The 25444-nt window shown below is 47.2% G+C and overlaps 1 protein-coding gene across 1 annotated transcript in view; it reads left to right on the top strand.

Annotated features, from left to right (window-relative positions):
* Positions 1-1605: 1605 nt before the first annotated feature.
* LOC128703757 (cyclin-dependent kinase-like 4) overlaps positions 1606-25444 on the top strand; it is a 152866-nt gene continuing 129027 nt past the window's right edge. The window contains exons 1-2 of the mRNA XM_053798526.1: positions 1606-1741; positions 10147-10798. Coding sequence (XP_053654501.1) covers positions 10704-10798 — 95 coding nt within the window. The 5' untranslated portion in view covers positions 1606-1741; positions 10147-10703. The remainder of the gene's footprint in view (positions 1742-10146; positions 10799-25444) is intronic.

Here is a 25444-nt window from a genome sequence, read left to right as displayed (position 1 = left end):
GAGTGAGGGAGTGAGGGAGGGAGTGAGGGAGGAGTGAGGGAGTGAGTGAGGAGAGTGAGTGAGGGAGTGAGGGAGTGAGGGAGGGAGGGAGGGAGGGAGTGAGGGAGTGAGGGAGGGAGTGAGGGAGGGAGTGAGGGAGTGAGGGAGGGAGTGAGGGAGGGAGTGAGGGAGTGAGTGAGGAAGTGAGGGAGGGAGTGAGGGAGGGAGTGAGGGAGTGAGGGAGGGAGTGAGGGAGGGAGTGAGGGAGGGAGTGAGGGAGGGAGTGAGGGAGTGAGTGAGGGAGTGAGGGAGGGAGTGAGGGAGGGAGTGAGGGAGTGAGGGAGGGAGTGAGGGAGGGAGTGAGGGAGGGTGATGGATGGAGTGATGGAGGGAGTGAGGGAGGGAGTGAGGGAGGGAGTGAGGGAGGGAGTGAGGGAGTGAGGGAGGGAGTGAGGGAGGGAGTGAGGGAGTGAGTGAGGAAGTGAGGAAGGGAGTGAGGGAGGGAGTGAGGGAGTGAGGGAGGGAGTGAGTGAGGGAGTGAGGGAGGGAGTGAGGGAGGGAGTGAGGGAGTGAGTGAGGAAGTGAGTGAGGGAGTGAGGGAGTGAGGGAGGGAGTGAGGGAGGGAGTGAGGGAGTGAGGGAGGGAGTGAGGGAGGGAGTGAGGGAGTGAGGGAGGGAGTGAGGGAGGGAGTGAGGGGAGTGAGTGAGGAGGGAGTGAGTGAGTGAGGGAGGCAGGGAGTGAAGGAGTGAGTGAGGCAGGGAGTGAAGGAGTGATTGAGGCAGGGAGTGAGGCAGGTAGTTAGGCAGGGAGTGAGGGAGTGAAGCAGGGAGTGAGGGAGTGAGTGAGGAAGTGAGGGAGGGAGTGAGGGAGGGAGTGAGGGAGGTGAGTGAGGGAGTGAGTGAGGGAGTGAGGGATGAAGTGAGTGAGGGAGTGAGGGAGGGAGTGAGGGAGGGAGTGAGGGAGTGAGTGAGGGAGTGAGTGAGGGAGTGAGTGAGGGAGGGAGTGAGGGAGTGAGTGAGGAAGTGAGGGAGGGAGTGAGGGAGGGAGTGAGGGAGGGAGTGAGGGAGTGAGTGAGGAAGTGAGGGAGGGAGTGAGGGAGGGAGTGAGGGAGGGAGTGAGGGAGTGAGTGAGGAAGTGAGGGAGGGAGTGAGGGAGGGAGTGAGGGAGGGAGTGAGGGAGTGAGTGAGGAAGTGAGGGAGGGAGTGAGGGAGGGAGTGAGGGAGGGAGTGAGGGAGTGAGTGAGGGAGTGAGGGAGGGAGTGAGGGAGTGAGTGAGGGAGTGAGTGAGGGAGTGAGGGAGGGAGGGAGGGAGTGAGTGAGGGAGTGAGGGAGGGAGTGAGGGAGGGAGTGAGGGAGTGAGTGAGGGAGTGAGGGAGGGAGTGAGGGAGGGAGTGAGGGAGGAAGTGAGGGAGTGAGTGAGGGAGTGAGGGAGGGAGTGAGGGAGGGAGTGAGGGAGTGAGGGAGGGAGTGAGGGAGGGAGTGAGGGAGGGAGTGAGGGAGGGAGTGAGGGAGTGAGTGAGGGAGTGAGGGAGTGAGTGAGGGAGTGAGGGAGGGAGTGGGTGGTGTGTAGTGAGTGTGAGGGTGGTGGAGCCATGGCAGCAGTGATGTATCAGCAGTGATGTGTCAGCAGTGATGGTGTGGGTGAGCACCTTGCACAGTGTTCAGTACGTTCATTGAGTGTGGTGGTGGCAGTCGAGGTGGGTTCCTCCACCCACTCCCATCCACCCACCAATCCACCCACACACCCACCTCCCTCCTCTCAGGTACCACCTCTGTCTTCCTAATTAACACCCACATGTATTACCTAACAATATGTGGTACCCAGGTTCAAGCAGGCTGTTGTTAACCTTTGTATTCTATGGAAGTTTTTGAAGTGATCTTGTCTATTGCATAATGCTGTACCTCAGAGTTCCACCCAAAACCGAAGGACTCGGGGTCAATCCTGGAAGGGGTTGAGACTCATTGGCAAGTCTCCTAACATCTCTTGCCCCTGTTGACCCAGGAATAAATGGATTCCCAGGTGATAACTGAATGTTGTGGGTGGCATCCTGGGGAAGTGAATCAAAGGATTAAGTTGTAGATATCACAAAAGTTTTTGTCTTTCAGTGATCAGTTAGAAGATGGATCAAAAAAACAGTGAAAAGCCCACGTGGACAAAAAAAAAAAAAACACTGGGTCTTAGCGCAAAAAGGGACATAAATCATCCTGGTCCAAAAGTAGAAAAATATTTACAACATTGCCAATAATTTTTAAGGGAGTAAGTTTATTTAGGCAAAGGTACACATAAATACAACTACACAAAATATAAATTAACATGTGTAAATTATCTAGAATAACCCAAAAACTCAGACAAAATAACTTATTTCCACTGTGGTCCTGGAAGCTCGGTGTTAGACAAGTTCAACTTATTAGGTAGGAACCCTTATGGTCTCCAGGAGGAAATATTGACAAGGTTCCAGGAGGAAATATTGACAAGGTTCCAGGAGGAAATATTGACAAAGTTCCAGGAGGAAATATTGACAAGGTTCCAGGAGGAAATATTGACAAGGTTCCAGGAGGAAATATTGACAAGGTTCCAGGAGGAAATATTGACAAAGTTCCAGGAGGAAATATTGACAAGGTTCCAGGAGGAAATATTGACAAGGTTCCAGGAGGAAATATTGACAAGGTTCCAGGAGGAAATATTGACAAGGTTCCAGGAGGAAATATTGACAAAGTTCCAGGAGGAAATATTGACAAAGTTCCAGGAGGAAATATTGACAAGGTTCCAGGAGGAAATATTGACAAGGTTCCAGGAGGAAATATTGACAAGGTTCCAGGAGGAAATATTGACAAGGTTCCAGGAGGAAATATTGACAAAGTTCCAGGAGGAAATATTGACAAGGTTCCAGGAGGAAATATTGACAAGGTTCCAGGAGGAAATGTTGACAAAGTTCCAGGAGGAAATATTGACAAGGTTCCAGGAGGAAATATTGACGAGGTTCCAGGAGGAAATATTGACAAGGTTCCAGGAGGAAATATTGACAAGGTTCCAGGAGGAAATATTGACAAGCTTCCAGGAGGAAATATTGACAAGGTTCCAGGAGGAAATATTGACAAGGCTCCAACACCCTGACAACTGTGACCTGACACTGTCAACTGTGACCTGACACTGACGACTGACAACCACACCAGCTTCACACACTCAGGATTTTCTCATTTATGACAATGGTGCTGAGATGACAGAGTCACAGTGTTTGTAACTAACATCAACTGAGTTACAGTGTTTGTAACTAACATCAACTGAGTTACAGTGTTTGTAACTAACATCAACAGAGTCACAGTGTTTGTAACTAACATCAACAGAGTCACAGTGTTTGTAACTAACATCAACAGAGTCACAGTGTTTGTAACTAACATCAACAGAGTTACAGTGTTTGGAACTAACATCAACAGAGTCACAGTGTTTGTAACTAACATCAACAGAGTCACAGTGTTGTAACTAACATCAACAGAGTCACAGTGTTTGTAACTAACATCAACAGAGTCACAGTGTTTGTAATCAATCAGAAACTTCAACATTTATCAAACAGTTCTTCATAACTTACTGACGGAACTTTTGCAAGAACTTTAAGATTATTACAACAGTTATACGTCATTATTACATAAATGGTTTACAAAACCGACAAGTTGATGAACAAGACACCTGTGCAACACTTGGGTTTATTGGGGAAACGTTTCCCCGGATACTGACTTCATCAGTCCAGTAGAAAGAACGGTGGATAATGAGAGTTAGTTTGATGTCGTCTGGACACCTCTTGGCCTGTATGCCTTGAAATAATAATAATAATAATAATAATAATAATAATAATAATAATAATAATAATAATAATAATAATAATCTTTATTTCTACAAGTACATGATACAACTTATACAGACCATAGCTCACTTCAGTGACATACTATACAGAAAGTCCCTTGTTATGTAGAGCATTTCGGGCAAATCAGATTCATTTTGTCCCCAGGATACGACCCACACCAATCAGCTAACACCCAGGTACCTATTTTACTGCTAGGTGAACATGGACAGCAGGTGTCTTAAGAAAACACGTCCTAATATTTCCACTCGTACCAGGGATCGAGGCTTGGTCATGGACCGGGCCGCAGGGGCGTTGACCCCCTCGAGAACACTCTCCAGGTATACTCCAGGTATACTCCACCCCTCCAAGTATACGGACCACAATTTGTGAGATGAGTGCTCTACCAACCGAACGTAGAGGAGAAAGATGTATAAATCTGCATACAGTAACGATAGAGTGAAACATGTCTGTGGAATGCTGGAGGGGCTGCATTTTTTTCCTGTAGACAAGGTAGCCAAAGGGGTGGAATATTTTATGGAGAATCTGCACAAAAACACACGAAAATGAGAATGGAGGAGCACTGCAATAGGCCTACTGGCCCAGGTACGACTTACGCTCACCTACACGAAAGTGAAAAGGCCAAAGCCGTGGATACAGTTATATCTTGTTCCACGGTCGTTCACCACAAGCTACGGAGAAGCAGGAGCACTTGTAAACAGGTACCAGTGGGTGAGATATGTGCCCCCCGAGCCTCAACTGAGAGAAATTAGTTTCAAGTAATGATTCCTGTTGATGGATGACCAAACACCAGCTTCATGTCTAGTCTTGTATAACTTGCTGCCAGTCTGTAGGGCCCACCACCCCCTCACACCCAGGAAATCACCAAGACACAAAACCGTAGCAATTAGAAAGGGTACAGGAAAGCGATCCTTTATTGACAACGTTTCGCCCACACATAAAAATGAAGTCACAAGATCATTTCAGGGATAAACGCCTCTCTCGAGGTCTGGTCCTAGACCAGGCCTCCATCTGAAAGCCTGATCAATCACGCTGTTCCTCCTAGCTGGATTTAGTTCATCGTATCTGTTGCTGAGTCTGAGGGGTCAGAGCCCCCTAAGTGAAAGCCTCATCAATGAAAAGCGTTGGAGAGGTGCACATATATCTTACTCCTTAGCTTAATGTTATGTATCAATATACCAGATTTAGAGTGTAGTCTGGTGTAAATGTGTCCGCTGTGTAGCAAGTGTATTGTAACCATAAGATCTTATTGTGGTCCTCGTCCCCAGGATACCACCCACAACAGTCACCTAGCACCCAGGTACCTACTTACTACTAGATGAACAGTGGCCCGTGGCCTGGTGGCAAAAAATCTCGCTTCACACGGTGAATGTCCGGGTTCGATTCCCCACGAGGGTAGAAACATTGGGCGTGTTATACCCATCGGTGTAAAATGAGTACCTGGGTGTTAGTGGACTGGTGTGGGTCGCATCCTGGGACAAAACTGACCTAATTTGCGGGAAATGCTCAGCATAACAAGGGGCTTTCTATATAGTAGGATGTCACTGATGTCAGCTATGGTCTGTATACCTTGTACATGTACTTGTAGAAATAAAGATTAATTATTATTATTATTATTATTATTATTATTATTATTATTATTATTATTATCATTATTATTATTATTATTATTATTATTATTATTATTATTATTATTATTATTATTATTATTATTATTATTATTATTATTATTATTATTATGCCGTGTTTCCACTCATCCCGAGTTCCAACCTGGATTGTTTAGTTGTGAGTCTGAAGCATTACCTCATGAGTGTATCTGACCTGTGTAAACTCTATACGAAGTTAGAATCAACTGAAAAACTCACTTACAAGGCTTAAGACGCCTTATCAACCACAAGATGTGATGTAATCATGATTTTCAAAGAGGTGAAGGGGTAAGCCAGCGGAAGTCCTCGGTCAGATGACCAAAAGTTCCAGCTGTGGGACATCATACGACTAAGACCCGCGTCAGGAAACACTTGTCCTGCTTCCTGACAAACATTATATGTAATATAAATGGTATAGAAAACGATGGGTAAAGACAACATCTGGGAATCTTTACTGGAGAAACGTTTCGCCAGTCAGTGACTTCTTCAGTCCAATACAGAGAAGAGCGGAGAAAGCTGAAGAGGAATTTGAGGTAATCAGTCCCTCAGCCTTGAGTCATATTAGTTACTTATGTGTCCTTGTACATAGTCATCAAGGTCACTTCTACATCCTGGAGAGGGAGTATACCTGGATGGGGTTTAGGGGGTCAACGCCCCCGCGGCCTGGTCCATGACTAGGTCTAGGAGTAGGGAGTATTCGAATATAATGCTCGTTGAAGTGGAATCATCATGAGACGTCTGTCAGGCTGGAGTGATGATTGTGAGGTATATTAAAATACCTGGGTCACCCCTGGCAATAAATGTCATCCCAGGATGTAAACAAACAGCGTTGTCAAGGAGCAGTGTGTGGATTGTATTACTGTTAGCACTGCAGCAGCCTCAGGCACGTGTACTCACCTAGTTGTGGTCACCTAGTTGTGGTCACCTAGTTGTGGTCACCTAGTTGTACTCACCTAGTTGTACTCACCTAGTTGTACTCACCTAGTTGTACTCACCTAGTTGTACTCACCTAGTTGTACTCACCTAGTTGTACTCACCTAGTTGTACTCACCTAGTTGTGGTCACCTAGTTGTACTCACCTAGTTGTACTCACCTAGTTGTACTCACCTAGTTGTACTCACCTAGTTGTGGTCACCTAGTTGTGGTCACCTAGTTGTGGTCACCTAGTTGTGGTCACCTAGTTGTGGTCACCTAGTTGTACTCACCTAGTTGTACTCACCTAGTTGTACTCACCTAGTTGTACTCACCTAGTTGTACTCACCTAGTTGTGGTCACCTAGTTGTACTCAACTAGTTGTGGTCACCTAGTTGTACTCACCTAGTTGTACTCACCTAGTTGTACTCACCTAGTTGTACTCACCTAGTTGTACTCACCTAGTTGTGGTCACCTAGTTGTGGTCACCTAGTTGTGGTCACCTAGTTGTGGTCACCTAGTTGTACTCACCTAGTTGTACTCACCTAGTTGTACTCACCTAGTTGTACTCACCTAGTTGTACTCACCTAGTTGTGGTCACCTAGTTGTACTGACCTAGTTGTGGTCACCTAGTTGTGGTCACCTAGTTGTGGTCACCTAGTTGTGGTCACCTAGTTGTACTCACCTAGTTGTACTCACCTAGTTGTACTCACATAGTTGTGGTCACCTAGTTGTGGTCACCTAGTTGTACTCACCTAGTTGTACTCACCTAGTTGTGGTCACCTAGTTGTACTCACCTAGTTGTGGTCACCTAGTTGTACTCACCTAGTTGTACTCACCTAGTGGTGGTCACCTAGTTGTGGTCACCTAGTTGTACTCACCTAGTTGTGGTCACCTAGTTGTGGTCACCTAGTTGTACTCACCTAGTTGTGGTCACCTAGTTGTGGTCACCTTGTTGTGGTCACCTAGTTGTGGTCACCTAGTTGTACTCACCTAGTTGTGGTCACCTAGTTGTGGTCACCTAGTTGTGGTCACCTAGTTGTGGTCACCTAGTTGTACTCACCTAGTTGTATTCACCTAGTTGTGGCCACCTAGTTGTACTCACCTAGTTGTACTCACTTAGTTGTGGTCACCTAGTTGTGGTCACCTAGTTGTGGTCACCTAGTTGTACTCACCTAGCTGTACTCACATAGTTGTATTCATATAGTTGTACTCACCTAGTTGTACTCACCTAGTTGTGGTCACCTAGTTGTACTCACCTAGTTGTGGTCACCTAGTTGTGGTCACCTAGTTGTACTCACCTAGTTGTACTCACCTAGTTGTACTCACCTAGTTGTACTCACCTAGTTGTGGTCACCTAGTTGTACTCACCTAGTTGTACTCACCTAGTTGTACTCACATAGTTGTGGTCACCTAGTTGTGGTCACCTAGTTGTACTCACCTAGTTGTACTCACCTAGTTGTACTCACCTAGTTGTACTCACCTAGTTGTACTCACCTAGTTGTGGTCACCTAGTTGTACTCACCTAGTTGTACTCACCTAGTTGTGGTCACCTAGTTGTACTCACCTAGTTGTGGTCACCTAGTTGTGGTCACCTAGTTGTGGTCACCTAGTTGTACTCACCTAGTTGTACTCACCTAGTTGTGGCCACCTAGTTGTACTCACCTAGTTGTACTCACCTAGTTGTACTCACCTAGTTGTGGTCACCTAGTTGTACTCACCTAGTTGTACTCACCTAGTTGTGGTCACCTAGTTGTGGTCACATAGTTGTACTCACATAGTTGTGGTCACCTAGTTGTGGTCACCTAGTTGTACTCACCTAGTTGTGGTCACCTAGTTGTGGTCACCTAGTTGTGGTCACCTAGGTGTGGTCACCTAGTTGTGGTCACCTAGTTCTACTCACCTAGTTGTGGTCACCTAGTTGTGGTCACCTAGTTGTACTCACCTAGTTGTACTCACCTAGTTGTGGCCACCTAGTTGTACTCACCTAGTTGTACTCACCTAGTTGTACTCACCTAGTTGTGGTCACCTAGTTGTACTCACCTAGTTGTGGTCACCTAGTTGTGGTCACCTAGTTGTACTCACCTAGTTGTACTCACCTAGTTGTGGCCACCTAGTTGTACTCACCTAGTTGTACTCACCTAGTTGTACTCACCTAGTTGTGGTCACCTAGTTGTACTCACCTAGTTGTGGTCACCTAGTTGTGGTCACCTAGTTGTACTCACCTAGTTGTACTCACCTAGTTGTACTCACCTAGTTGTACTCACCTAGTTGTGGTCACCTAGTTGTACTCACCTAGTTGTGGTCACCTAGTTGTGGTCACCTAGTTGTACTCACCTAGTTGTACTCACCTAGTTGTGGCCACCTAGTTGTACTCACCTAGTTGTACTCACCTAGTTGTACTCACCTAGTTGTGGTCACCTAGTTGTGGTCACCTAGTTGTGGTCTCCTAGTTGTACTCACCTAGTTGTACTCACCTAGTTGTGGTCACCTAGTTGTACTCACCTATTTGTACTCACGTAGTTGTACTCACCTAGTTGTACTCACCTAGTTGTACTCACATAGTTGTGGTCACCTAGTTGTGGTCACCTAGTTGTACTCACCTAGTTGTACTCACCTAGTTGTGGTCACCTAGTTGTACTCACCTAGTTGTACTCACCTAGTTGTACTCACCTAGTTGTACTCACCTAGTTGTACTCACCTAGTTTTACTCACCTAGTTGTGGTCACCTAGTTGTACTCACCTAGTTGTGCTCACCTAGTTGTGGTCACCTAGTTGTACTCACCTAGTTGTAGTCACCTAGTTGTACTCACCTAGTTGTACTCACCTAGTTGTACTCATCTAGTTGTGGTCACCTAGTTGTACTCACCTAGTTGTGCTCACCTAGTTGTGGTCACCTAATTGTACTCACCTAGTTGTAGTCACCTAGTTGTACTCACCTAGTTGTACTCACCTAGTTGTACTCATCTAGTTGTGGTTCCAAAGGTCGGTTAACTGCTCCTGGCCCCGCCTTTTCACTGGTCGCTACTAGGTCACTCTTCCTGCTCAATGAACTTTATCATACCTCTTCTTAAAACTGTGTATGGATCCTGCCTCCACTACATCACTTCCCAGACTATTCTACTTCCTAACAACTCTATGACTGAAGAAATACTGCCTAACATCCCTGTGATTCATCTGAGTCTTCAACTTCCAATTGTGACCCCTTGTTGCTGTGTCCCATCTCTGGAACATCCTGTCTCTATCCACCTTATCAATTCCTCTCAGTGTTGTATATGTCGCTATCACATCCGTCCTCCAATGTCGTCAGGGAGTATAGTTCTGTATAGTTGTATGTGTCCAGTACTTGTGTGTCCACAGCTTTTCATTTCTGGGCCACAAGTCGTTCATTATTAGGAATAAAGTTTGTATGGGGGTACAAATATCCTAGAATGAGGTTAGTTTTAGCATCAGCAAGGCGGCCATGGTTCCAGGGTTTTGCAAGGCAGTAGTTGTGAGACAACAACGTGGTCACAAGAAACACTTTTCTTTGGTCAATGTTTCTCTCTATGTAGTTTTGTCAACCTCTATAAGGAACTACATAGAACGAACGTTGTCCCAACTAAAGCTGTGGTGTGTTGTGACTGTGGTGATAATTATTCCAGTTATGGTACTGTGACTGGTGATAATAGTTCCAGTTATGGTACTGTGACTTATTCATTATTATTCAACAGTCCAGCAGTTCGAAACGTAAGTAACACTTCTTTCTGTCAGTTTTCAGATGGAGAGGCTGAAGGACGGTGGGCACCACAACCCCGTCACTTCGAAAATCCCGAAGATGGAGTCAGTGAGAGAATTTCGCGTACACACGTCAGCAGAATCACTGGATAACCTAGCTGATATTTTCCCCTATATATCTTCTATGGTTTTGTCTCGGGGTTCACCATATTACTCATTACTGATCCTCTGATATTCCCTCGTGCAGATATTTGTTTATTCAGTGCAATAAATTAAAGTGGGACTGAAGGCTCGAAATTTATCTGAGATATATCAGACGTGATGCTATTATTTTTTTTTCCAATTTTGCTCCATAGAATATTAATTTAAAAAGTTTTTTTTAAGGCCCTAGCAAGAGAAAATCTAATACCGAATTGTGGGCACTTTGAAAACAGTTGGAAATTATTAATTATAATGGTATAACGGCCCTCTGTTCCATGGGAACCTGAAGTGTTAGTCTGTGTACAGTGACGAACGCCATTAAACAAGTGCAATGGAGGAACTAATGTGACGCTAAAGTGTTGTGTTTGAGAGGACAGGAGAGTGCTGGAGACATGTGGGAAGGTATGGACATGGACCGCCAGTACTGGGAGACCAAATTCCGACAACTTTTCCTGGGTGGAGTCACGCCTAGCCAGCTTCTCTCAAGGTAGAGTTTAAAATGATCTTCCTCCTGTGAGGGTTATTTGTGCCTTGTTCCAGCCACGGTATTATTTTTATTCATTATCTGTACTTTTTTCTCTGATAGAAGGTAATATTGAAGGTTCTTTTAACTATTCTCGCCTCAGGCACCTAGATAATACACGATAGTCCTTTATCTGGAAGTAGATAGTTCTCTCAGTTCAGCGTTAGTGTCAACTATCAAGTACTCTGATATCTCTCTTACATACTATGTCCTCCCATGTACCCCCATGTACCCCCACGTACCCCCACGTACCCCCACGTACTCCCAGGTACTTCCACAAGCATAAACTTCAGTTACTCAGACAGTAAAGTGTACATTTACTATATTAGTAATGTTTTTAACTAACTTTCCGATAAGCAATATTAAGAATTGTCAGAGAAAATTAAGCTTATATACAAAGGTAAGCGACATGACCTAAGTGTAGCGAGCAGTCATGTCGGGACATGAGTAGCATCGGGTTTCAACTAGTCTCGTGAGATGTTGAAATTGACTCAAAGGAAGCAGCATCCCAGTAACATTATGGATATGTTACGTGGGATACAAATAATGTTATTCTATGAAATATGCGAAAAGTGTGTATAACATGTCCGCCCAGGAGCACAAATGGTTGAACTAAGATAATCTGGAAACTCAGAGACCAAGTCAGTCCTCGTGCTGGAAACTCAGAGACCAAGTCAGTCCTCGTGCTGGAAACTCAGAGACCACGTCAGTCATCGTGCTGGAAAATCAGAAACCACGTCAGTCCTCGTACTGGAAACTCAGAGACCACGTCAGTCCTCGTGCTGGAAACTCAGAGACCACGTCAGTCCTCGTGCTGGAAACTCAGAGACCACGTCAGTCCTCGCGCTGGAAACTCAGAGACCACGTCAGTCCTCGTGCTGGAAACTCAGAGACCACGTCAGTCCTCGTGCTGGAAACTCAGAGACCACGTCAGTCCTCGTGCTGGAAACTCAGAGACCACGTCAGTCCTCGTGCTGGAAACTCAGAGACCACGTCAGTCCTCGTGCTGGAAACTCAGAGACCACGTCAGTCCTCGTACTGGAAACTCAGAGACCACGTCAGTCCTCGTGCTGGAAACTCAGAGACCACGTCAGTCCTCGTGCTGGAAACTCAGAGACCACGTCAGTCCTCGTGCTGGAAACTAGTGATCTAGACGAAGATATTGCTTAGTGATTGTATCTGTTTGTTGATGTGATGATTGTCAGGTGAGATGAGAGGATTTCCTGTGACAACACCACACCACCCACCTGGTCCAGGTGACACTAACAACACCTCACCACCCACCTGGTCCAGGTGACACTAACAACACCTCACCACCCACCTGGTCCAGGTGACACTAACAACACCACACCACCCACCTGGCCCAGGTGACACTAACAACACCACACCACCCACCTGGTTCAGGTGACACTAACAACACCACACCACCCACCTGGTCCAGGTGACACTAACAACACCTCACCACCCACCTGGCCCAGGTGACACTAACAACACCTCACCACCCACCTGGTCCAGGTGACACTAACAACACCACACCACCCACCTGGCCCAGGTGACACTAACAACACCACACCACCCACCTGGTTCAGGTGACACTAACAACACCACACCACCCACCTGGTTCAGGTGACACTAACAACACCTCACCACCCACCTGGTCCAGGTGACACTAACAACACCACACCACCCACCTGGTCCAGGTGACACTAACAACACCACACCAACCACCTGGCCCAGGTGACACTAACAACACCTCACCACTCACCTGGCCCAGGTGACACTAACAACACCTCACCACTCACCTGGTCCAGGTGACACTAACAACACCTCACCACCCACCTGGCCCAGGTGACATTAACAACACCACACCACCCACCTGGCCCAGGTGACACTAACAACACCTCACCACCCACCTGGCCCAGATGACACTAACAACACCTCACCACCCACCTGGTCCAGGTGACATTAACAACACCACACCACCCACCTGGTCCAGGTGACACTAACAACACCTCACCACCCACCTGGTCCAGGTGACATTAACAACACCTCACCACTCACCTGGTCCAGGTGACACTAACAACACCTCAACACCCACCTGGTCCAGGTGACACTAACAACACCTCAACACCCACCTGGTCCAGGTGACATTAACAACACCACACCACCCACCTGGTCCAGGTGACACTAACAACACCTCACCACCCACCTGGTCCAGGTGACATTAACAACACCTCACCACTCACCTGGTCCAGGTGACACTAACAACACCTCAACACCCACCTGGTCCAGATGACACTAACAACACCTCACCACCCACCTGGTCCAGGTGACATTAACAACACCACACCACCCACCTGGTCCAGGTGACACTAACAACACCTCACCACCCACCTGGTCCAGGTGACATTAACAACACCTCACCACTCACCTGGTCCAGGTGACACTAACAACACCTCAACACCCACCTGGTCCAGGTGACACTAACAACACCTCACCACTCACCTGGTCCAGGTGACACTAACAACACCTCACCACTCACCTGGTCCAGGTGACACTAACAACACCTCACCACTCACCTGGTCCAGGTGACACTAACAACACCACACCACCCACCTGGTCCAGGTGACACTAACAACACCTCACCACCACAAAACACAAACATTCTTCACTTCCCTGAAGACACACCTGCATTCATTCATTATTCACCGAGTTTGAATCTTAGCAACGAATTCATTCCTCATAACAACCTTCCACAACCATTGGTAGATCCCCTGTGCCTTGCTATGTTATACTGTCACTGTTAACCTAGCAGTATATAGGTACCTGGATGTTAGTTGACTGGTGTGGATCGCATCCTGGGGACAAAACTAACCTAATTTGCCAGGAAATGTTATACATAACAAAGGGATTTCTATTTAGTAGTATGTCATTGATGTCAGCTATGGTCTGTATAAGTTGCATCAAGTACTTGTAGAAATAAAGATTATTATTAATATTATTGTGAGGGAAGCAGCCAGATCCCACCATCCTAAAATTCGCCCAAAAAACTGGTCTCCAAAATCCTATTAATTAACCAAGTTAGAGGAACACAAAGTTGTTTACAAACTGACAAAGTTGGGATACGTGTCTAAATCTTTTTTTTTTTTGTCAGTGTAGTTGAGATATGTGGAAATTATTTAATGTTTGTGAAAGAATTATCTCCAAACTTCTCGGAATTCTTGAAACATTTGTTTTCAAAACACAAATATTTATAACTTTCTGAATGTTAAATAATGTTTTCAGAAGAGTGGTTGAGGGTTGGTAGCGCACTCAGCTTACACACTGAGGTCCATGGTTCGATCCCCGGTACGGGTGCAAATATTACGACGTGTTTCCTTAAGACACCTGCTGTGTCCATGTTCACCTAGCAGTAAAATAGGTACCTGGGTGTTAGTGGACTGGTGTGGGTCGCATCCTCGGGACAAAACTGACCTAATTTGCTAGAAATGCTCTGCATAACAAGGGACTTCATTGTTGTCAGCGATGGTCTGTATAAGTTGTATCATGTACTTGTAAAAATAAAGATTATTATTATTACTACTACTACTACTACTACTACTACTACTACTGCTACTACTACTACTACTACTACTACTACTACTACTACTACTACCATTAGGAGAGTGTACAAAGACACGCAATAGTACCCTAGTTACTCTAGCTGGTGGACTGAACAAGGTACCACTAGACTGAACAAGGTGCCACTAGACTGAACAAGGTACCACTAGACTGAACAAGGTACCACTAGACTGAACAAGGTACCACTAGACTGAACAAGGTACCACTAGACTGAACAAGGTGCCACTAGACTGAACAAGGTACCACTAGACTGAACAAGGTGCCACTAGACTGAACAAGGTGCCACTAGACTGAACAAGGTACCACTAGACTGAACAAGGTACCACTAGACTGAACAAGGTACCACTAGACTGAACAAGGTACCACTAGACTGAACAAGGTGCCACTAGACTGAACAAGGTGGCACTAGACTGAACAAGGTGCCATCCCACCCACACATAAAAGACCATAACATTCACCTCTGGCAACTTTTCGCTCACAAGTGACCTTGATAAAGCTCATTTCCGAGCGAAACATCTAAATAATAATCTTCCTTTCTGTAATACGTCTCCTGACACCTATTTAAGGGACGATAATAGACGATAACTGCAACTAATGGGGAAGAAATGGGAGGATTACAGACTGAGAAACAGGATGAAAGAGGAATGGATAAAGGGAAGAGATTAGTGGTGAAAATGGGGTAAAGGGGTGAAAGAGGGGTCAGAGACTATCCCTAGGTATAGTCAGGGATACTATCCCTTATACTGACTGGGGATACTGTTACTTATACTGTCTGTGGATACTGTCAGTTACACTATCTGGGGATACTATCTTATACTATAGTGAGCATCTGCTGAAGGTAACTGGTGAGGCCGGGGTGAGGAGCTGTGACTCGACCCCCTACAAGCACAATTGGGAGAGTATACGGGCGAATATTATGGAATTATTAATGAATATTGATATAGAATTGCTGGGAGACCAGCTGGAACAACACCTTGAGTGGTGCTAGAGTGGGAAGAACCCACTCACTCACCCACTCACTCACTCACCCACTCACTCACCCACTCACTCACCCACTCACTCACCCACTCACTCACCCACTCACTCACCCACTCACTCACCCACTCACTCACCCACTAACTCACCCACTCACCCACTCACTCACCCACTCACCCACTCACTCACCCACTCACTCACCCACTCACCCACCCACTCACTCACCCACTCACCCACTCACTCACCCACTCACTCACCCACTCACTCACCCACTCACTCACCCACTCACCCACTCACTCACCCACTCACTCACTCACTCACCCACTCACTCACCCACTCACTCACCCACTCACTCACCCACTCACTCACCCACTCACTCACCCACTCACTCACCCACTCACTCACCCACTCACTCACCCACTCACTCATTCACAATTGCAGCTGAGACTTAACAAAGGTCTGAGTTGGCCTGAAACATTCACAATGGTTCAGAATGGATCGAAATTTTGACATTGATCCATGTTAGTAACCCAGGATAACCCAGGATAACCCAGGGCAACCCAGGATAACCCAGGACAACCCAGGATAACCCAGGGCAACCCAGGATAACCCAGGGCAACCCAGGATAACCCAGGGCAACCCAGGATAACCCAGGGCAACCCAGGATAACCCAGGGCAACCCAGGATAACCCAGGGCAACCCAGGATAACCCAGGGCAACCCAGGATAACCCAGGGCAACCCAGGATAACCCAGGGCAACCCAGGATAACCCAGGACAACCCAGGATAACCCAGGAGAACCCAGGATAACCCAGGACAACCCAGGATAACCCAGGACAACCCAGGATAACCCAGGACAACCCAGGATAACCCAGGAGAACCCAGGATAACCCAGGACAACCCAGGATAACCCAGGACAACCCAGGATAACCCAGGAGAACCCAGGATAACCCAGGACAACCCAGGATAACCCAGGACAACCCAGGATAACCCAGGACAACCCAGGATAACCCAGGAGAACCCAGGATAACCCAGGAGAACCCAGGATAACCCAGGACAACCCAGGATAACCCAGGACAACCCAGGATAACCCAGGACAACCCAGGATAACCCAGGACAACCCAGGATAACCCAGGAGAACCCAGGATAACCCAGGACAACCCAGGATAACCCAGGACAACCCAGGATAACCCAGGACAACCCAGGATAACCCAGGAGAACCCAGGATAACCCAGGACAACCCAGGATAACCCAGGACAACCCAGGATAACCCAGGACAACCCAGGATAACCCAGGACAACCCAGGATAACCCAGGGCAACCCAGGATAACCCAGGGCAACCCAGGATAACCCAGGACAACCCAGGATAACCCAGGGCAACCCAGGATAACCCAGGACAACCCAGGATAACCCAGGACAACCCAGGATAACCCAGGGCATCCCAGGATAACCCAGGACAACCCAGGATAACCCAGGGCAACCCAGGATAACCCAGGACAACCCAGGATAACCCAGGACAACCCAGGATAACCCAGGACAACCCAGGATAACCCAGGACAACCCAGGATAACCCAGGAGAACCCAGGATAACCCAGGAGAACCCAGGATAACCCAGGACAACCCAGGATAACCCAGGACAACCCAGGATAACCCAGGACAACCCAGGATAACCCAGGACAACCCAGGATAACCCAGGACAACCCAGGATAACCCAGGACAACCCAGGATAACCCAGGACAACCCAGGATAACCCAGGACAACCCAGGATAACCCAGGACAACCCAGGATAACCCAGGACAACCCAGGATAACCCAGGAGAACCCAGGATAACCCAGGACAACCCAGGATAACCCAGGACAACCCAGGATAACCCAGGACAACCCAGGATAACCCAGGACAACGCAGGATAACCCAGGACAACCCTGGATAACCCAGGACAACCCAGGATAACCCAGAATAACCCAGGATAACCCAGGACAACGCAGGATAACCCAGGACAACCCAGGATAACCCGGGACAACCCTGGATAACCCAGGACAACCCAGGATAACCCAGAACAACCCAGGATAACCCAGGACAGCCCTGGATAACCCAGGACAACCCAGGATAACCCAGAACAACCCAGGATAACCCAGGACAACGCAGGATAACCCAGGACAACCCAGGATAACCCAGGACAACTCTGGATAACCCATGACAACCCAGATAACCCAGGACAACCCAGAATAACCCAGGACAACCCAGGATAACCCAGAACAGCCCAGGATAACCAAGGACAACGCAGGATAACCCAGGATAACCCAGGACAACCCTGGATAACCCAGGACAACCCAGGATAACCCAGAACAACCCAGCCACTTGATACTGGAGTTCCGCAGGGAAGTGTCCTTGGTCCCCTGCTCTTCCTCATATACATCAATGACCTTCCAAACGTATCCCAACACCTGAAACCCATTCTCTTTGCTGATGACACGACTTATGTCATCTCTCACCCTAATCTTGCCACCCTCAACACCATTGTGAATGAGGAGCTGATTAAAATATCGACTTGGATGACAGCCAATAAACTTACGCTTAACACTGACAAAACTTACTATATTATGTTTGGTAGCAGAGCAGGAGATGCACAAATTAACATTAAGATTGACAACACTCTAATTACCAGAAATAATGGGGGAAAATTCCTAGGCTTATACCTTGACAACAACCTGAATTTCAGCACCCATATCCAGCATATAGCCAAAAAAGTATCCAAAACGGTTGGGATCCTCTCCAAGATACGATACTACGTGCCGCAAAATGCCCTTCTCACACTATACCACTCACTTATTTATCCATACCTCACCTATGCTATTTGTGCTTGGGGATCAACTGCAGCAACACACCTAAAGCCAATAATAACCCAACAAAAAGCTGCAGTAAGAATAATCACTAAATCCCATCCCTGGCAACACCCCCCCCCCCCCACTCTTCATAGATCTAAACTTGCTCCCAGTTCAGTACATCCACACTTACTACTGTGCAATCTATATCTACAGGGCCTTAAACTCTAATATCAACCTTGACCTAAAACGCTTTCTTGATAGTTGTGACAGAACCCACAGGCATAACACCAGACACAAACATCTCTACGACATTCCCCGTGTCCGACTAAACCTTTACAAAAATTCAATGTATGTCAAAGGCCCTAAAATCTGGAATACCCTACCTGAGAACTCTAGAACTGCAGACACATTCATCACCTTCAAAACTACCATTAGAAAACATCTTATCTCCCTGATAAACCCCGTCAACTAACTACACGAATACCACCTGGTGGTTCACACTTACACTCACTCATTTGACCATAAACAGAAATATTAATCTCAGTCTTAAAATAATGAATCCTGTGATACTCCAATACTGAAACTATGTACTGTGCCAAAACAAAAGCATTCACATTGCTAAACTCACAAACTAGTATTTAGTCACTTAGCCATAATACCAACTTACCTCATAATTTGTAATATTTTACAATTAAGAATAAAACTAAGTATGCCCGAAATGCCTAGCCATGCTAAGCGTTCTAGTGGTACACTCTGTAATCACAATTTTACTACATGTAAACCAAACAATAACCAAATTTCTGTAAACTCAGCATTGTAATCCTTATAGAGAATAAACTTATAGAGAATAAACTTTGAAAAAAAGGATAGCCCAGGACAGCCCTGGATAACCCAGGACAACCCAGGATAACCCAGGACAACCCAGGATAACCCAAGACAACCCAGGATAACCCAAGACAACCCAGGATAACCCAGGACAACCCAGAATAACCCAGGACAACCCATGATAACCCAGGACAACGCAGGATAACCCAGGACAACTCAGGATAACCCAGGACAACCCAGGATAACCCAGGACAACCCAGGATAACCCAGGACAGCCCTGGATAACCCAAGACAACCCAGGATAACTCAGGACAACTCATGATAACCTAGGACAACCCAGGATAACCCAGGACAACCCAGGATAACCCAGGACAACCCAGGATAACCCAGGACAGCCCTGGATAACCCAGGACAACTTATGATAACCCAGGACAACCCAAGATAACCCAGGACAACCCAGGATAACCCAGGACAACCCAGGATAACCCAGGACAACTCATGATAACCCAGGACAACCCAGGATAACCCAGGACAACTCATGATAACCCAGGACAACCCAGGATAACCCAGGATAACTCAGGATAACCCAGGACATCCCTGGATAACCCAAGACAACCCAGGATAACCCAGGACAACTCATGATAACCCAGGACAACCCAGGATAACCCAGGACAACCCAGGATAACCCAGGACAACTCATGATAACCCAGGACAACCCTGGATAACCCAGGACAACCAAGGATAACCCAAGACAACCAAAGATGACCCATGGCAACCCGGGATAACCCAGGACAATCCGGGATAACCCAGGATAACCTAAGCAGTGTGACATGTATACGTTTGGGTTCCATGGGTATTCTTGCCCCAGGATGCAACCCATAATTGTCGACTAACACCCAGGTACCTGTTTATTGCTAGGTAAACAGGGGCAACAGGTGTAATACAACTTGCCCGAACATCTGGCTTTTCCCGGATATCGAACCCGTGTTCTTTTGGTTGTGAGCAGTGCTTTATAACTAAGGCAAGAGTTTTAGCAGTTTAATGCAAGTGTGTGTGTGTGTGTGTGTGTGTGTGTGTGTGTGTGTGTGTGTGTGTGTGTGTGTGTGTGTGTGTGTGTGTGTGTGTGTGTGTGTGTGTGGTGTGTGTGTGTGTTGTGTGTGTGTGTGTGTGTGTGTGTGTGTGTGTGTGTGTGTGTGTGTGTGTGTGTGTGTGTACTCACCTAGTTGAGGTTGCGGGGGTCGAGTCCAAGCTCCTGGCCCCGCCTCTTCACTGATCGCTACTAGGTCACTCTCCCTGAGCCGTGAGCTTTATCATACCTATGCTTAAAGCTATGTATGGATCCTGCCTCCACTACATCGCTTACCGTGTGTGTGTGTGTGTGTGTGTGTGTGTGTGTGTGTGTGTGTGTGTGTGTGTGTGTGTGTGTGTGTGTGTGTGTGTGCGTGTGTGTGTGTGTGTGTGTACTCACCTAGTTGTACTCACCTAGTTGAGGTTGCGGGGGTCGAGTCCGAGCTCCTGGCCTCGCCTCTTCACTGATCGCTACTAGGTCACTCTCCCTGAACCGTGAGCTTTATCATACCTCTGCTTAAAGCTATATATGGATCCTGCCTCCACTACATCGCTTCCCAAACTATTCCACTTACTGACTACTCTGTGGCTGAAGAAATACTTCCTAACATCCCTGTGATTCATCTGTGTCTTCAACTTCCAACTGTGTCCCCTTGTTACTGTGTCCAATCTCTGGAACATCCTGTCTTTGTCCACCTTGTCAATTCCTCTCAGTATTTTGTATGTCGTTATCATGTCCCCCCTATCTCTCCTGTCCTCCAGTGTCGTCAGGTTGATTTCCCTTAACCTCTCCTCGTAGGACATACCTCTTAGCTCTGGGACTAGTCTTGTTGCAAACCTTTGCACTTTCTCTAGTTTCTTTACGTGCTTGGCTAGGTGTGAGTTCCAAACTGGTGCCGCATACTCCAATATGGGCCTAACGTACACGGTGTACAGGATCCTGAACGATTCCTTATTAAGATGTCGGAATGCTGTTCTGAGGTTTGCTAGACGCCCATATGCTGCAGCAGTTATTTGGTTGATGTGCGCTTCAGGAGATGTGCCTGGTGTTATACTCACCCCAAGATCTTTTTCCTTGAGTGAGGTTTGTAGTCTCTGGCCCCCTAGACTGTACTCCGTCTGTGGTCTTCTTTGCCCTTCCCCAATCTTCATGACTTTGCACTTGGTGGGATTGAACTCCAGGAGCCAATTGCTGGACCAGGTCTGCAGCCTGTCCAGATCCCTTTGTAGTTCTGCCTGGTCTTCGATCGAGTGAATTCTTCTCATCAACTTCACGTCATCTGCAAACAGGGACACCTCAGAGTTTATTCCTTCCGTCATGTCGTTCACAAATACCAGAAACAGCACTGGTCCTAGGACTGACCCCTGTGGGACCCCGCTGGTCACAGGTGCCCACTCTGACACCTCGCCACGTACCATGACTCGCTGCTGTCTTCCTGACAAGTATTCCCTGATCCATTGTAGTGCCTTCCCTGTTATCCCTGCTTGGTCCTCCAGTTTTTGCACCAATCTCTTGTGTGGAACTGTGTCAAACGCCTTCTTGCAGTCCAAGAATATGCAATCCACCCACCCCTCTCTCTCTTGTCTTACTGCTGTCACCATGTCATAGAACTCCAGTAGGTTTGTGACACAGGATTTCCCGTCCCTGAAACCATGTTGGCTGCTGTTGATGAGATCATTCCTTTCTAGGTGTTCCACCACTCTTCTCCTGATAATCTTCTCCATGATTTTGCATACTATACATGTCAGTGACACTGGTCTGTAGTTTAATGCTTCATGTCTTTCTCCTTTTTTAAAGATTGGGACTACATTTGCTGTCTTCCATGCCTCAGGCAATCTCCCTGTTTCGATAGATGTATTGAATATTGTTGTTAGGGGTACACATAGCGCCTCTGCTCCCTCTCTCAATACCCATGGGGAGATGTTATCTTGCCCCATTGCCTTTGAGGTATCTAGCTCACTCAGGAGCCTCTTCACTTCTTCCTCGGTTGTGTGCACTGTGTCCAGCACATGGTGGTGTGCCCCACCTCTCCGTCTTTCTGGAGCCCCTTCTGTCTCCTCTGTGAACACTTCTTTGAATCTCTTGTTGAGTTCCTCACATACTTCACGGTCATTTCCTGTTGTCTCTCCTCCTTCCTTCCTTAGCCTGATTACCTGGTCCTTGACTGTTGTTTTCCTCCTGATGTGGCTGTACAACAGTTTCGGGTCAGATTTGGCTTGCGCTGCTATGTCATTTTCATATTGTCTTTGGGCCTCCCTTCTTATCTGTGCATATTCGTTTCTGGCTCTACGACTGTTCTCCTTATTCTCCTGGGTCCTTTGCCTTCTATATTTCTTCCATTCCCTAGCACACTTGGTTTTTGCCTCCTTGCACCTTTGGGTAAACCATGGGCTCATCCTGGCTTTTTCATTATGCCTGTTACCCTTGGGTACAAACCTCTCCTCAGCCTCCTTGCATTTTGTTGCTACATATTCCATCATCTCATTAACTGGCTTCCCTGCCAGTTCTCTGTCCCACTGAACCCCGTTCAGGAAGTTCCTCATTCCTGTGTAGTCCCGTTTCTTGTAGTTTGGCTTCATTCGTCCTGGCCTTCCTGCTTCTCCCTCCACTTGTAGCTCTACTGTGTATTCGAAGCTTAAAACCACATGGTCACTGGCCCCTAGGGGTCTTTCATATGTGATGTCCTCGATATCTGCACTACTCAAGGTGAATACTAAGTCCAGCCTTGCTGGTTCATCCTCTCCTCTCTCTCTTGTAGTGTCCCTTACGTGTTGGTACATGAAGTTTTCCAGTACCACCTCCGTCATCTTAGCTCTCCATGTATCTTGGCCCCCATGCGGGTCCAAGTTCTCCCAATCGATCTCCTTGTGGTTAAAGTCACCCATGATCAAGAGCTTTGTCCTGCATGCATGAGCTCTTCTGGCCACTGTAGCCAGTGTGTCAACCATCGCTCTATTGCTCTCGTCGTACTCTTGCCTTGGCCTCCTGCTGTTCTGTGGTGGGTTATACATTACTGCTATTACCACCTTGGGACCTCCAGAGTGAAGCTTTCCCGCTATGTAATCACTTTCTTCTCCGCTGTCTCCTCTCTCCAGCTCATCAAAACTCCAGCGATTTTTGATCAGCAATGCCACTCCTCCACCCCCCCTGTTCCCTCTGTCTTTCCTCAGGATTTGGTATCCCGTTGGAAAGATGGCATCTGTTATCATACCTGTAAGCTTGGTTTCTGTGAGAGCTATGATGTCCGGTGATGCCTCTTTGACTCTTTCATGCCACTGTGTGTGTGTGTGTGTGTGTGTGTATGTGTGTGTGTATGTGTGTGTGTGTGTGTGTGTGTATGTGTGTGTGTGTATGTGTGTGTGTGAATGTGTGTGTGTATGTGTGTGTGTGTGTGTGTGTGTGTGTGTGTGTGTGTGTGTGTGTGTGTGTGTGTGTGTGTGTGTGTGTACTCACCTAGTTGTACTCACCTAGTTGAGGTTGCGGGGGTCGAGTCCGAGCTCCTGGCCCCGCCTCTTCACTGATCGCTACTAGGTCACTCTCCCTGAGCCGTGAGCTTTATCATACCTCTGCTTAAAGCTATGTATGGATCCTGCCTCCACTACATCGCTTCCCAAACTATTCCACTTACTGACTACTCTGTGGCTGAAGAAATACTTCCTAACATCCCTTTGATTCATCTGTGTCTTCAACTTCCAACTGTGTCCCCTTGTTACTGTGTCCAATCTCTGGAACATCCTGTCTTTGTCCACCTTGTCAATTCCTCTCAGTATTTTGTATGTCGTTATCATGTCCCCCCTATCTCTCCTGTCCTCCAGTGTCGTCAGGTTGATTTCCCTTAACCTCTCCTCGTAGGACATACCTCTTAGCTCTGGGACTAGTCTTGTTGCAAACCTTTGCACTTTCTCTAGTTTCTTCACGTGCTTGGCTAGGTGTGGGTTCCAAACTGGTGCCGCATACTCCAATATGGGCCTAATGTACACGGTGTACAGGGTCCTGAACGATGTGTGTGTGTGTGTGTGTGTGTATGTGTGTGTGTGTGTGTGTGTGTGTGTGTGTGTGTGTACTCACCTAGTTGTACTCACCTAGTTGAGGTTGCGGGGGTCGAGTCCGAGCTCCTGGCCCCGCCTCTTCACTGATCGCTACTAGGTCACTCTCCCTGAGCCGTGAGCTTTATCGTACCTCTGCTTAAAGCTATGTATGGATCCTGCCTCCACTACATCGCTTCCCAAACTATTCCACTTACTGACTACTCTGTGGCTGAAGAAATACTTCCTAACATCCCTGTGATTCATCTGTGTCTTTAGCTTCCAACTGTGTCCCCTTGTTACTGTGTCCAATCTCTGGAACATCCTGTTTTTGTCCACCTTGTCAATTCCTCTCAGTATTTTGTATGTCGTTATCATGTCCCCCCTATCTCTCCTGTCCTCCAGTGTCGTCAGGTTGATTTCCCTTAACCTCTCCTCGTAGGACATACCTCTTAGCTCTGGGACTAGTCTTGTTGCAAACCTTTGCACTTTCTCTAGTTTCTTTACGTGCTTGGCTAGGTGTGGGTTCCAAACTGGTGCCGCATACTCCAATATGGGCCTAACGTATACGGTGTACAGGGTCCTGAACGATTCCTTATTAAGATGTCGGAATGCTGTTCTGAGGTTTGCTAGGCGCCCATATGCTGCAGCAGTTATTTGGTTGATGTGCGCTTCAGGAGATGTGCCTGGTGTTATACTCACCCCAAGATCTTTTTCCTTGAGTGAGGTTTGTAGTCTCTGACCCCCTAGACTGTACTCCGTCTGCGGCCTTCTTTGCCCTTCCCCAATCTTCATGACTTTGCACTTGGTGGGATTGAACTCCAGGAGCCAATTGCTGGACCAGTTCTGCAGCCTGTCCAGATCCCTTTGTAGTTCTGCCTGGTCTTCGATCGAGTGTATTCTTCTCATCAACTTCACGTCATCTGCAAACAGGGACACCTCAGAGTCTATTCCTTCCGTCATGTCGTTCACAAATACCAGAAACAGCACTGGTCCTAGGACTGACCCCTGCGGGACCCCGCTGGTCACAGGTGCCCACTCTGACACCTCGCCACGTACCATGACTCGCTGCTGTCTTCCTGTGTGTGTGTGTGTGTGTGTATGTGTGTGTGTGTGTGTGTGTGTGTGTGTGTGTGTGTGTGTGTGTGTGTGTGTGTGTGTGTGTGTGTGTGTGTGTGTGTGTGTGTGTGTGTGTGTGTGTGTGTGTGTGTGTGTGTGTGTGTATAACTCAACAAGTATTGCAAGGTTATCGAGTCAATAATACGTGAAAT

This window comes from Cherax quadricarinatus, chromosome 87 (genome assembly GCF_038502225.1).
Source record: "Cherax quadricarinatus isolate ZL_2023a chromosome 87, ASM3850222v1, whole genome shotgun sequence".
NCBI classification, from domain to species: Eukaryota; Metazoa; Arthropoda; class Malacostraca; order Decapoda; family Parastacidae; genus Cherax; species Cherax quadricarinatus.
This window is presented reverse-complemented; position numbering and strand designations above follow the sequence as displayed.